The sequence below is a fragment of the Podarcis bocagei genome (genome assembly GCF_964188305.1).
Source record: "Podarcis bocagei genome assembly, chromosome: 8".
In the NCBI taxonomy this organism is placed as follows: domain Eukaryota; kingdom Metazoa; phylum Chordata; class Lepidosauria; order Squamata; family Lacertidae; genus Podarcis; species Podarcis bocagei.
In genome coordinates, this window is record NC_138133.1 from 46,963,248 (window position 1) to 46,977,289 (window position 14,042).

General features: G+C 40.6%; 1 protein-coding gene across 1 annotated transcript in view; it reads left to right on the forward strand.

Annotated features, from left to right (window-relative positions):
• The window catches only part of TTC39C (tetratricopeptide repeat domain 39C), a 42,578-nt gene extending 29,451 nt beyond the window's left edge, over positions 1-13,127 (forward strand). The window contains exons 6-14 of the mRNA XM_081205499.1: positions 713-881; positions 1,910-2,003; positions 3,262-3,366; positions 3,906-4,018; positions 6,470-6,593; positions 8,667-8,764; positions 8,987-9,091; positions 11,053-11,091; positions 11,378-13,127. Coding sequence (XP_081061625.1) covers positions 713-881; positions 1,910-2,003; positions 3,262-3,366; positions 3,906-4,018; positions 6,470-6,593; positions 8,667-8,764; positions 8,987-9,091; positions 11,053-11,091; positions 11,378-11,467 — 937 coding nt within the window. The 3' untranslated portion in view covers positions 11,468-13,127. The remainder of the gene's footprint in view (positions 1-712; positions 882-1,909; positions 2,004-3,261; positions 3,367-3,905; positions 4,019-6,469; positions 6,594-8,666; positions 8,765-8,986; positions 9,092-11,052; positions 11,092-11,377) is intronic.
• The last annotated feature ends 915 nt before the right edge of the window (positions 13,128-14,042 follow it).

The following is a 14,042-nucleotide window of genomic DNA, read 5'->3' on the forward strand; positions in this document are numbered from 1 at the left end:
TATTTGTTTTCATTTAGAATTCTGGTTTAACATGTTAATTCCAATTGCAGTCTGTAATTCATATTTTTTTAATACTACGCTAGGGTTCTGGATTGAGAAATACTGTGTGTATTCACATCAATAAAAGTAGAGCTTTGTATGTGCAAAGAGATGCATGCTGAGGGCTACCTCTTCCTCTGAAATGAAAGCCCCATAATGCAGGGGTGCCGAGCTGTTTCCTTCTTGTAGTATAGTGTTAATTACATGTTGTGCACACAAGTGGTCTTCAACTGGAACCTAGACATCTCTGGCACAGCTGGAGGAATAAGTTGGGCATAGCCTGAGGTGTTCTGAATCTTTTACTGTAGCTGATTGTGTGGTGAATTGCAAACTGGTTTTAAGTACCGGTATGTAGCTGGGTGGAGGGAATGTTTGCTTGTTCTGTTGCATAATGAATGACAACACAAATGCACACTTCTGTCCTACCCTGTGTGTGTGATGCTGTAGGATTGTGACCTTGCTTAGAAGCATAAAAAGACTTACTAAAGGCAATGTCTCCTCTTGCTGTGATTAAGGTTTAAATTAAGGTATTGGCATAATGTTGGCCTGGCACAGGAGGGAGAGAGAGAGAGAGAGAGAGAGAGAGAGAGAGAGAGAGAAATCTTTTGTCAGTATCTCCTCATTACAGAACCAGCTAGCATCATGATTTTTGTGTGTGTGCGTGTCTTTTCAGATTAGCCTTGCTGTGGTACCACACTGTGGTTCGTCCTTTTTTTGCTTTGGATGGCAGTGACACCAAAGCAGGATTGCAAGAGGCTAAAGACATTCTCCAGAAAAAAGAAGCTGCTTATCCAAACTCGTCTCTCTTTATGTTCTTCAAGGGAAGAATACAGCGTCTAGAGGTACTGATAGACTTCTCTGTATGACTGTAATTTTGCAAGATTTGTTGAGTCAAAACCATTTCAATAACAGAGTGTCAATGCAGTTGGCCTATCCATAATATAGTCAAGAGGACAGGGATTTGGGGAGCATTCTATTTAGCATGAAACATGGCACCCTGGACTCTTAAAAAAAGAAAAATAAACTGAAAAGCAAGTTTCTAGAGGTCATAGGTGCGGAGAATATCTCCAAAATGTGTTGGCAGTCATAGATGTCAAAACAGAGGTTTTCCTTTGGCAAAAGGGTGACATTTTTCATATCTGGCTGCTGCTCCGTTGGTAGCATTAATTCCTGTCAATCCAGTGTCTTCCTGACCCCTTGTGGGAGAATAAGTGAACTGTTCTGAAATTGTACATGGCTAGCTAAAATGGTGGCAGCACAACAGTGGCCTTATTCATGTGCAGTGTTAAACCATACTTCAACCATGGTTTAATGAGAACCAGAGCCTGCCAGTGAAAGCTCCTCATTTGTGCCTGCTTTGCTCTTACTCAGTTCCCGTTTTGCCATGCCAGGAGGAAGAAAAACAGGAGGCTGGCTTAGTATTATGTGTAAACCAGTGCTTGTGGTTTGTTTCTCTCTAAACAAAGCAACAAACAAACTCTTTGGAGAGAAACGAACCAACAAACCTTTGTTACAGCTATTGGTTAATGAGAGGAGAACTTAACCTGGTTCATATGGCATACTAAGTCAAACCTTGGCTTAACTCAGTACATTGCAGCAGCTAAAATGACCAGGGAACAGCAAAGTTGCCGTCAGCTCCTGTCCAGCAGACCATACATTTATGTAATCTTGCTAAGCCAAGTTAGTGTGTCCTGTGAACCAGGCCTGATTTGAGTAGCCAGCTGATGTTTGGGCTGCAGGCTTGCAGTAAAATCACACCATACCATCCTTGCTTCCAAACTCTGCTGGAGGGCTTGGAATTGTAATGATAGAACTGGTATTTATTCATATTTGCATTTTGATAATAGTATTTCTCTCTCCCTCTCCTTAGTGTCAAATCAACAGTGCCTTGACCTCCTTTCATACTGCTTTGGAACTGGCAACTGATCAGAGAGAGATTCAGCATGTCTGTCTATATGAAATTGGTATATAATAATACTAATGTATTTTCTTATTGCTACTGTGTTTAATCACTGCTACTAGTGCTTGAATGAGCAATATTGAGTTGTGTTGTTGTTGTTGTTTAGTCCTTTAGTCGTGTCCGACTCTTCGTGACCCCATGGACCAGAGCACGCCAGGCACTTCTGTCTTCCACTGTCTCCCGCAGTTTGGTCAAACTCATGCTGGTAGCTTTGAGAACACTGTCCAACCATCTTGTCCTCTGTCGTCCCCTCCTCCTTGTGCCCTTCATCTTTCCCAACATCAGGGTCTTTTCCAGGGAGTCTTCTCTTCTCATGAGGTGGCCAAAGTATTGGAGCCTCAGCTTCAGGATCTGTCCTTCCAGTGAGCACTCAGGGCTGATTTCCTTAAGAATGGATAGGTTTGATCTTCTTGCAGTCCATGGGACTCTCAAGAGTCTCCTCCAGCACCATAATTCAAAAGCATTGATTCTTCAGCGATCAGCCTTCTTTATGGTCCAGTGGTTTCTTTATGAGCTGTGTTAGTAAATTATATAATCATGATCATTTGTTGGTCAACAGACAAAGGGTAAAATTAAGTTTACCACACTTAATTGCCCATTGATGCATAAGGATTACTTGAGCTACATACTCATTGCCTTTATTAACACACACCTAAAAAGTTACATTGATAATGTTCAACCTGTGACTGTGGAGTGAATGCATGTCTTGCTTACTGTCAAGAAAGTGCAGCATTAGTAAACCAAAACTACACTTCTTCTCCCCACATACACACACATTTTGAAAGCATGTTAAGAGCTGTGTTTACACTTCAGATTCTAGTTTTTATTCATTGACTTCTTACAGAAGACTGTGTTTCTGATATAATTAAAGGCACCATGGCTTCTAAATGAAGACAAAGCAATGCATTTTTGTTTCACCCACTCTTTGAAACTGTAACATCTCCTAACCTTTGTGGACTTCCTTCAGACAGAAAACAAGCAGGTTTTACTTGAAGCAGTGTGATGGGCAACTTGCTGCCAGAAAAGCTGCCTGCTTACAGAAACTCCACTCCATTTCTGCAATGGCTGTTGACACCCAAGACCCTTGTGCTCTCATGTGCAGTGAGGGATCAGGACTCACTCAGCCCTGCATCAGTGGCAGATTCTATTTCCTCCAGATATATATTCTCTCTCTCTTTCTCTCTCTCTCGTGTGTGTGCTTATTCCGTGTATGAACCGTTTCTTTTCAGTGTGTTTAAAAAATGTTTTGCTTGTTCTTACAGGCTGGTGCAGCATGATAGAAATGAACTTCAAGGATGCATTTGAATCCTTTGAGCGTCTTAAAAATGAATCAAGATGGTCCCAATGCTACTATGCCTATTTGACAGCAGGGAAGTATCATTACATGAATAGGAGTGTGTGTGTGTGTTGAATTTGTTGATCATTATATGGCAGTAGCCTATCTCTGCAAGAAAACTACCCACAACTTACATTTTTCCTTTTCTAGGTTATGTATTGTAAATAAACCTTAGATTTATAGCTTCACAAATCACAAGATAAATGTAACAGTGGTGTGTATTTATATATTTTTATTTAATATTAATTAGATGAAATGTGAGCATGCAATATTCTTCCTGCATGATAGCCTCTACCTGCATTTGTTTGTATCTCATTATTATTTATGTACGAAGCACATAATGTTTTCTAGGCACTGTACAAATATCAAAAGCAACACAGAACCTGCCTGTAGGCTTATAATCTCATAGGTATCCTACATAAAGATGGAGCAAGGAAAGAAAAACAAGCAAATTCAGGCATCAGTTAGTCATTAAACATTTAAGAAATTTTAAGAATATGTGGAATGGCAGCTGAAAATGTTTTTTGCCCTAAGATAACTAGAATAAACTTTTGGTGTGTTCTTTTATTACAGTGTGTCAAGGTGCCACCGGTGATGTGAATGGAGCTCAGAATGTGTTCAAAGAAGTCCAGAAGCTTTTTAAAAGAAAAAACAATCAAATTGAGCAGTTTTCGGTCAAAAAGGTCTGATGAGCATAGGCCGAGTTGATTTGATGATGGTGGTGGTGGTGATAGCAATCTAAGCTGAAACTTTTAAAACCTTTTCTGAACAATGCAGTTTAAATACTGATGTTTACTGACCCTGTTAAAATAAGTATGTCAGGACCTGTCATGAGAAACATGTGTGTTTCAGGCTGGGACACCTCCCCCCCCCCCACCCCCGGAGATCAGCACTAGAGAATAATTCAATGCTGTGCTGGTTTGTACATTATTTTCTCCTTATGGAGAGAGTGCACATAATTTTAGTGAGAATCTTTATTTTGTATGCTTCTTCTACCAGATGCAGGAATACTTCTGTAAATGGAAACTGGTAGTTGAAGAATTCCACTGGAAAAGCTAAATCATCTCTGTCTTAATGGGAAAGCAAAATAATACTATATTGCATGTGACATTCTGAAGAGAAAAATAGACAATCCATTTTTTTACTATGTTCATGCCGTTTTCCTTGTTCAGTTACTGTGCTGTTAGTGTCTGTAGAATGATCCTATTAAGGTTAGTGCTGGAAGAACATTTTAAAATCTCTGTATGGCATTTGTTTTATGTCTTGGCTTAAAGCAGTGTCAACAGTGTTCAAAACTCCCATTGTTCTAGGCACATTTTGTGACTGGGAATTTCATTAGCACAAGCAATTTCTGAGCAGTACTGCACCTAAAATTTCTGATTTAAACTGCCGCTGCTGATGCTGAGGGCGTGGGAGGAGAAATTTCTGCCTGCTCAACTTCCAAGAAATCACTGCAGCATCAGGCAAGCTGATAGGTTCTGCCTCTCAGCTGGCCTTATAGAAAGGCAGTGTTTTGAGGGACCCTCGAATATTAAGGGGGCAGGCAGGGGAAGCATGGCTTTGTGTTTTTCTGCAGTCTTCAGATGAGGACTAGACCATGTGAAAAATGAACATAAGATTTTAGTAGCAGTTCATTAATTTTCAGTTTTGTATTGTTATAAAAAAGTGTGCCTAGTCATTCTGTTGTATTTTTCGCCCTATAGGACACATTTTTTCCCCTCCAAAAATGAAAGGGAAATGTGTGTGCGTCCTATGGGGCGAATGCAGGCTTCAGGAAGCTATCCGCAAGCCTTGGGAGCCCGCGGGAATTCCCGCCGGGCTCCCACGGCTTGCGCAGAGCTGCCTCTACACCCGAAGCCCGGGCGTGCTGAGCAGTCGCGCCCGGGCTTCGGTAGCTCTGCGCAAGCCGCGGGATGGCTCCCACGGCTTGCGGAGAGCAGCCTGTTCTGGGGGCTGGGGAAACCCCGGCTTCCCCCGACCCAGCCCCGCGCCTGGAGGGAAATAAAATTTGTTTTCTTTATTTCCCCTCCAAAAAACTCGGTGCGTCCTATGAGGAGAAAAATACGGTAGTTTAATGTGCCATTTAGCTCCTAGTTTTCATATCTCAGCTTCTACCACTGAGTGTCAAACAGTTTAAATTGCCAACAAGCTATCTGGAGAGAAAAAGGCTTCACTTCTTTTATCTGGTCCCTTTTCTTTCTCTCTCCTTTGTCCTCTCTTGCCCTTGAAAACTTTCCCATGTTTGTCCCCTTGCTTTGTTGATACCTGAGATAATAGCAGGGGTTTAGATTCCTGGAGGCAGATCTAAATTAGAAGAGGGAACTGTGGGCATGGTGTTGGGCAGTAACCCAAGTGTGTGTTGATGACCTTAAAACCAGTACATTTCTGCTATGGAGGTGGCTTGGTCTGGGTGGACAGGGGTGGTTGAATGAGGTTGAAGGATCTAATAAGTGATATGCTATGGATCTCCCCATAGGAGTCTGGGACTTGCCCACAAATTGCCTTTTTCTTAACTAATTGGAAAGAGTCTCTCGTCCTCGCAAGACAAGTTGTGACTCTGATCCAGAAAGTGGGTACATGCAACATAAATGCTCTCCTTTGATGTGAGCTCAGAAATGCTTCGCCAAATTCTTAAGTTAAAGGGAAGTGCCTTTAACTTTAAATCCATGAGATCTGCATCGTGTGTATTGGTCTTTATATTTGTTAGTTGCTTTGTACAAAAAAGTCTCAAAGCAATTTAACAACAGGGTTAAATGCCCAGCTGCACCATGGCCTGTCGTTATTCTGAGCCTTTCAGTACTAGCGGGGAATGTTTTGGAAGAGTGGGACTTAAAAATGTGCGCTCTGCGAGTCCCAAACAGTACTACAAAGTTCCTGTTCTAGACTGGCTGAAGACCTGAACAGCACACACTTTGTAGTATTTAGGGGTACACTGGAGCATTATGTTGTGGCACATGATTCTTTACGCTGACATTTCAGTCTTTAGAGGTTTGCTGTTTTTCTGGCTGAATGTTAAAAATACCCTTCAGCTTGTCCAATTGTATAACTTTAAAGGTTGCATTTTGAAAACATGTTGAAAACTTCTTGCCCTTGGCTTAGATGGAAATTAAAATAAACCATTTTATTGTTTTCAGGCAGATAGATTTAGGAAGCAGAAACCAACCAAGCAACTCTGTATACTGGCATCCATTGAAGTATTGTATTTATGGAAAGCTCTTCCAAACTGCTCCTTCCCAAACCTACAGCACATGAGTCAAGGTACAAGATGTGATGTCTGTTTCTTTTTATTGTTGTTTTCTGCACAAACTGTTTCTTTTACAAACCCTCACTTTTCTGTCGCTAATACTTGCTGTTTGTGCCAATTTAAGGCAGAAACTGGCTTACTCATCTAATGATTGATACACTATAAACTCTTGGGCTTTGAATAATAAGCAGTTTGAAGTGGATAATAAACCAGATTGTGGAAATTTGAGTATTGTTCTCCCACCACCGATCAGAACATATTCTTGGCAGTAATGTGAGCCAAAATATAGTGCATGGTAGCTACTGGTTCAGTGTTGTGGTTTGCCATTGTTCCCTTTATTTCTGATGTTCAGGCTGTGAGTACCAGTGCTCACGTAGCTTCCCAAGAGAGAGCTATCAATAGATGCAGGAGTCCAAGGTGATGGGAAGGGGCACACTGAGGCAGTTAGCCACTGCCCATCCAGTTTATGCCACCCCCTCTCCTCTCACTATCTCCCCTCTGTGCGCAGCAAAGATTACTTGATATTACATAGATAGGGTTGGCTGTTAGTTGCCCAGTCTGCATCTTCATATATCGCAACTGGTTTCTGAAACAATCTGGTCCTAAACTCTTAACACATTAAAGGTCAGAACCAGCAGTGTAAATAAAGCCCTGAAACAGATGGGCAACCAGTAGGGATGGTATAAGACCCAGTCTTCCAGTACCTGATGACAACTGGTAGAAGTTTCCTGAATGTCTAAAGGGAACCCCACATTGTCACGACCTATTCACTTCGAAATTAGGGCATGAACAACTGATGCCAGATCTGTCATCTTCAGGAAGTAGAGACAGGCACAGATGACAAATATTCTTTACTATCTACTCATGTTTTGCCTTAATTTGAACCACACTTTGTTAGACTGTGGATTTCTGAAGATAAAAAAGCATATTTCTTCAAAGGAAAAACAAAACTATACAGCATTCCTATACAGATGCCTTGTCATGCATCTCTTTATAGTGCCAAGGCTGATCTTAGTGGTGATGTCATTTGTCTCGGGTTGCTGAAAAGGCTATAAGCCTTAGGATGGAAGAGATTCATATTCAAAATGGCAGCTGGCACTCGCTGTGAGCAATTTAGACAAGACTTAAAACACGTTTCTGTATATAAACTGTATATAGCTTCTCAAGGCCTTCTTCTGACTTTTATGACTGTGCTTTAGGCCTTGGGAAATTGGCTTTAGGGTTGGAAAAGCCATCCAGAGGTAAAGGCTGCAACTTGAACATATTTCCAGAAGTTCATTTTTCTGTGCCATTTGACTCATACAGAATACACAAACCTTTCGTTGCTCCTTTGTTTCTTAACCAATTCTTAGTCAACATAAATTTGCTGCTTCTTTAAACACATTTGGCATTTCCTCCAGCATAAACATAAATGAAAATATTTGTGCAATAGAACAGTATGCTTTAAAGCTATTATAAACATTTTGGTGTTGGTTGAACTATGAGCCAATTCATATATTGTTTCACCTGGCTCTCCTGCATATTTGAATGGCCATGCTGAAGGTTTAGGGGTCAGTCCATCCCCCTAGCTGGCAAGTGGGGCTTGATGGAGCTATGCAGCCACTGCTGCTTCCACAGCCCAGATCGGACCCATTGCCATCATGCAAGAGTAGTAGGGTTGGCACCGGATCCATCTGGTGGTTGTTGATTGAAAGGGGAGAATATTAGCATTTTTTTTGTCCAGATGTTGATTGGACTAAAAAGTCTAAAGTGAAGACAGAAGATTAGGGGATAGGTTTAAAGTAGCCTTCCTCAATCATTTGCCCGCCAAATGTTTTGGACTACAACCCCTATCATCCCTGTCCACTGGCTGATGAGAATTTGAAGTCCCAAACTTATCTGTAGAGCAGCAACTTGGGGAAGATTGATTTTAAAGCTTTTCAAGCAGCTTTCTGTATCTAATTCATTTTTGTTATAATTACGTTGGGTTTCTTGTATACTGCTTAAAGGCAATTGTAATAAAATGGTGTACAAATTGTTGAACTAAATTTAATATTTTTTATCTAGTTTAAAAACTAAATGCTTCAACCTTTTCTTTTCTGATAAAGCTTGCCATGAAATTGATGATTCCACTGTTGTTGGTTTAAAGAACTTGCTACTTGGGGCCATACACAAATGCTTAGGAAATGCTGAAGATGCTGTTCAGGTATGTTCCTCTTCTATAGTCCCTGAACTCCTAAGAGCTAGGGAGTTATTCCAAGTTTATTTTTGATTTGATGCATTAACTGGTTCTGAAGCTAACTGGCAAATCAACAGGTCCTGCAGGTGAAGATAGTTGCAAGATATGAGAATATGTTGTCCAGTGTGAAGGTTTCTCTTGTTCTTTGAAATGTCACTGTGTGTTGAATGTGTCAATTTTGTTTTACAGTTCTTTCAACAAGCCCTTAAAGATGAACTGTGCCGCCAAAACAATTTATATATCCAACCCTATGCTTGCTATGAACTTGGCTGTCTCTTGTTAGAAGACCCACAGGTAAACAGTACAGCATACTTTGGAACTGTCTAAAATTTGGTGTGACATTACTACTTCAAAAGAGAAGTAGAGGAAGGTTGCAAGCAAGCTGGAATGTGCATTTTCTCTTTTTGGCCTTTCTTAGTGGTTTTATTTTTAACACGTGCTCCTGTGTTCTGGGGAGTTGTATTAATCTTATCCTACCAGTTTACTGATTGCCTAACATAATTGCATCAATTTTACCAGCAATTTATTGATATGACTCTTGCATTTAATCAATGCAATAAAATCAGTGGTCCATTTGAAATGTCCATTTATTCAGTCACTGCAGCATTGTTGGTGAAAAATGTTTAAATGTTGTGAAATGATATTGCACTGGTAGTGCAGGTGATGTTCTCAGATGGAGTCAAATGAATTGCATATGGCATTTCAACATATGATCTAGCTCAGGGGTGGAAAACCTTTTCAGCCTGGCGGGCTAGTTCCTGAACTCCACCATCCCCAGCCACTCTGATGTTGGTCACATGACATCAGCATGGTGTCAGGTGACCCGTTTCCCCTTTTGCAATGAGGCTTGAGTTCAAGTATCACAATAAAAGGTTAAAGAATACTGCATGAGAAGATATCTAAATTGTGTTGCTGGTCTGTATACATGTAGCATTAGCATGTCAGGGACCTGTAGTTGATGCTATGCCAGTATGGTAGGTAGAGCCTAGTGGTCAAATTTTTTAAATTACATACATTGAACCCTTGTTGGGTAAGGGTTCTCCGTCTCCTCTTATTTCCTTTCTTTTGCATGCTCAGCATTACTCTTAAACCAGGCATTAGCTGGCTGCGAATGTGGCTTGGAGTCTCTCTTCCTACCCCTACCTTTCCAGCACATTTAGGGTGAAGTGGGAGAGCGGTGGTTAGCATCATGGATGAGATTAGGAGGGAAGGGAAGAGCATCGGTACAGGTAAAGAGAGCGAGGAATGGGTGGCTTGCTGGGTTGCTTAAGCCCTTTTCCAGTAGGGAACACTCTTGAGTAGTCCAAGCATTATTAACATATACTTAATGCCTCCCAACTGTGCGTGGTAAAACTTGTGAAGCTAGTAAGAGTGTAAAGATCTAGGCATGTAAAAATTAGAGATCTTTGTACTCTTTCTCTTCGTGCTTCATACACTCAGCCGTCTACGCTTCTCTTCATTGCCATATTTAAAGAGAAGGTCTTAAAATAGCTTTTAATTAATGCTTTTCAGACCTGCCTCTTAATTGCTCTCCAGCAAGACCATGGAAAGGCAGCACGAGCTTGTTTTGAACATGAAAATCAGAGATCCACTGGCACATCGATGATGTATCAGTATTTTGAATTTGCCTTTTTATTTGGATCCTTACATGAAAAGGAGGGGATATACAAGGGCTATGCCCCATTTTTGTATACTTAAAAACACACAATGCATTTGGAAGATGGCCTGCGAGGTTTACTGCTTTCTAGAAGGAGATTTGGGGGGGGGGGAGTCACGCTGCACAAGCAGAAATCCTTGTGCTAATGGGACTCATTAATTGAATATCGCCCACTGTGTGTGCAAATTTGTTCTTTTTAATGTGGAGAGACAGCTGCCAGTTATTTTGAGATACCTAAAAACTTATTGAGTGACGTTATTTATTAAAATTACGTATCTAATTTCTGGTAGTTGGCATTTTGCTAGCCAAACTCATTATTAGAACTTGAATTCTCATTAGACCAGTTAAAGAGGGGCATTCAGTGGTGACTAACCAGACCATAGAACAAGTTTCCACTGGTGCAACAAGATGTCCTCTCCTCTCCCCTGCCTACCCCCCAATTTTTCACTGTAGGGTTTGGAAAACCTCCAGAGCAGATTTAAGCAGAGAGTGAAGAAATGGAGAAAGTCCCATAATGTGCTATTGTCTGTCTCCCAAAGTATTATTTTCTTGCATTTGCACACAAATTTAAAAAATGACATTTTGCTTCCTCCTGCAGACAGTACCAAGAGGCAAAGCATTACTGCTCCAGGCAAAGGTAAAAAAAAAGTAAATGAATTGAGCGTTATTATTATACAGATGGTGTGTCCTTTCCTTCATGATATAGCCTGGCTGGACTTGGCGGGTGGCATTGCTAATAGAAATTGTGGCATGTGAATGGAAACCTCTTATCCTTCCCAGCCTGCATTGCCATTGAGGGTATTGAGCTATGTCCTATAAACAAATAAATGCCATATTCTGTCCTGCGTAGAAGTTACCATGTTTTTTTGGTAAACCTGGGTGACTTAGGCTAATGTATTCGTTTGTTTGCTTTTTCATTGCAGGAGGAATTCACAGGGTATGATTTTGAGAACAGATTGCATGTCCGCATACATGCAGCGTTGGCCTCTCTAAAAGAAGTGGTCCCCCAGTGATGGGCAGGATGCCTCAACTCTTTGTTCTCCCTGTTTCTGCACTCAGAGCAAAACTGTTAGGAGGACCAGCTTCTCTACTGAAAACAACCACCAGTGCCAGAGACACTTTTTCCATGACATCTAGAGTTGGTGGCAGAAAAACATTACCATTTTCAATGGTTAAGGGCAAAATTAGCCAAAAAATATTAAGTGTCCTAGGGCCTAATCCAGTAGCAATTTCTCTTGCACAAGTCCTAATTGAGTGAGTGGGAGCTGGAAGTTGCCTAACTTCTGGGATAGGTATGTGAAGGCCTGGGGCGATGGGGACTGGAAAATTGGGTTAGGTCGTGGAGAGGCAGTTGTTACTCAATTATTCCTTCCCCCACCTCCCACTTGTCTTCATATCTCTACTCTGGGATTCTGTGGGGTTTGTGCTAGAGGACTTCTCCAGGTTTGGAAGCCTTTGCTTTTGAGGTGTGTCTTTTTTGTTTGTTCTTAGACAAGTGGAACATATTTAGCTTGTGATTGTACAAAGGAGCCTACAATAAGCACACTTTGACTTCTATAACAACATTGGCTCAGTTTCTGCAAAAAGCTTTTTTCTCTCATTTTGGATAGGTTTATTTGTTCTTTTGAAGAGGAATACCAACTGTTTGTTGAAACAGTAATGTGTAATTAATTGTTTGAAACTGTAAATAGGCAGAAATAGATATTATTTTATTCAGAGGCCAACAAAAACAGAGCGAGCCTGGAAAGAATCAAGCCTGGCTCACTCACAGCACAGCAAACCTGCTCATTTAAGTTATATTGATCATCCAAATGCATGTGTAACAGAGCCTAACCCTATATTTAGGTTAAATTGTGTGAAAATTTAGAAACTTCTATTTTTCAGCCAAATGTTTATTTTTAAACCCTTAATAATTGTGTTGAAGACATTTTTTATCTGTTTTAAATGGTACTGTTGCCTAGTAGCTTTGCTGTTAACAAGGTGTTTACAAATTATCACTCATATGTTAAATATAATGGGACTTGCCATGTGGCAGTCCAGACCTATGATGTCACTTATCTTTATTCCAGTTTGTTTTAGTGTTTTATTTTTAACAAGTAAGTGTTTTTTTAAAAAAATCAAAAACAACTCAAACACCAATTTTTGGAATAGCAGTTTTCCTAAATACTTGGGAATTGTGTAACTTTATAGAACTGAAGTACCTTTTTCTTTCAAAGTGGTTAGAGCCTTACTTTCACTCCTGGTATCTAGCTATAAACTTTTATTCTGACACACTCTGAAAAATGCTTATATTGTTTGTACTTTACCTGACTGACTGGCTCCAACACTTTCTTGGCATATGGAGAGTACAAATTTGTTGGCCCTGATTCAGACCTTGCCATGCTTCTAGTGAACACGTGGAGATAAATATAAGCAGGGGGCTCCACATTTCACCTCCAGCTCTCGCTGATACTCCGTGTGGCGCAGTGCATAAAGAGCTTTCCCCAACCTGCATAGGCCTGCTCCCCAAACTGCCAAGTATTGACTGGAGCTGTGGGTTAGATTGCCCCACTCTCCCTTTGGCCAGTAAAAAGCACTTCACGACAGCTGAACCTGCTGCCTTCTAAAAAGAGAAGTTGAATGTTTAAGAGATGTAACTACACCTTTACTTTTTAGTAACACTATATGTTGTGAATATTATTATTATTATTATTATTATTATTATTATTATTATTATTATTATTTTATTTATTGCTTTGGAGAAGTCCCATTTCTCAATGGATTGACAGCTTATCTGCTTTGGTTTCATTTTGTAGACATGGGATGTTTGCTCTTTTGTTTGCTTTAAATGGCAGGATTTGCCATTCTGTTTCTTGGCTTGGAGATTAAAAAAAACAACAACAACCTGTTGGGATCCTTGCAGTACATTCCTTGGAAGGGCAAGGGGATTGGGAAATTAGCAGCGCTCAAGCAAGAGATTGCAGTTGCCTTACAACAAGATTGTTTCACCCTTGGTGGTCATACAGAGAGTCAATGGGTATCAAACACAGCAGCAGCATCCTCATCCCTGCATGGTCATGGGATCTGAGGATAAGCTTTCAATGTTGAGCTCATGAAACAGGAGCAGCCATCCTACAGCTACAAAATTTAACGAAACTTAAAACACGTAGTGGGTTGGGAGCTATGTGCCTGTATGAAAGCATTTTTGACCCCTGATTGCTTATGAATCTCTCACACACACAATTTTTCTGCTAGGTTTTTTTAAATTGGTGCAAGCACTTTACCTTATCTGCAGTTTTTCTTTAGACACGAATTAGTAAGTTAAACTAGCTCAGCATCTTAGACTCTTGTACAAGTTAACTGTTTTAGGTACACCTGTGCCAGTTTACATGACTTGAGGATTACACACCAATAAATGCCTGAGCAAGGCTATTAAAGTTAGAAGACTTTTGCACTGTCATGATGGGTTCATAGGAGGGGCTCCTCCAAGTGTCTAGATGGTAAATAAAACAGTAGTGACCTGACCATGGGCCTATTGCTGTCGCCAGGTCTGTTTTGAGATGTGCTAATCCTGCAAGCAAAGTAATCTCGCCTTGTATGTTGACAGCG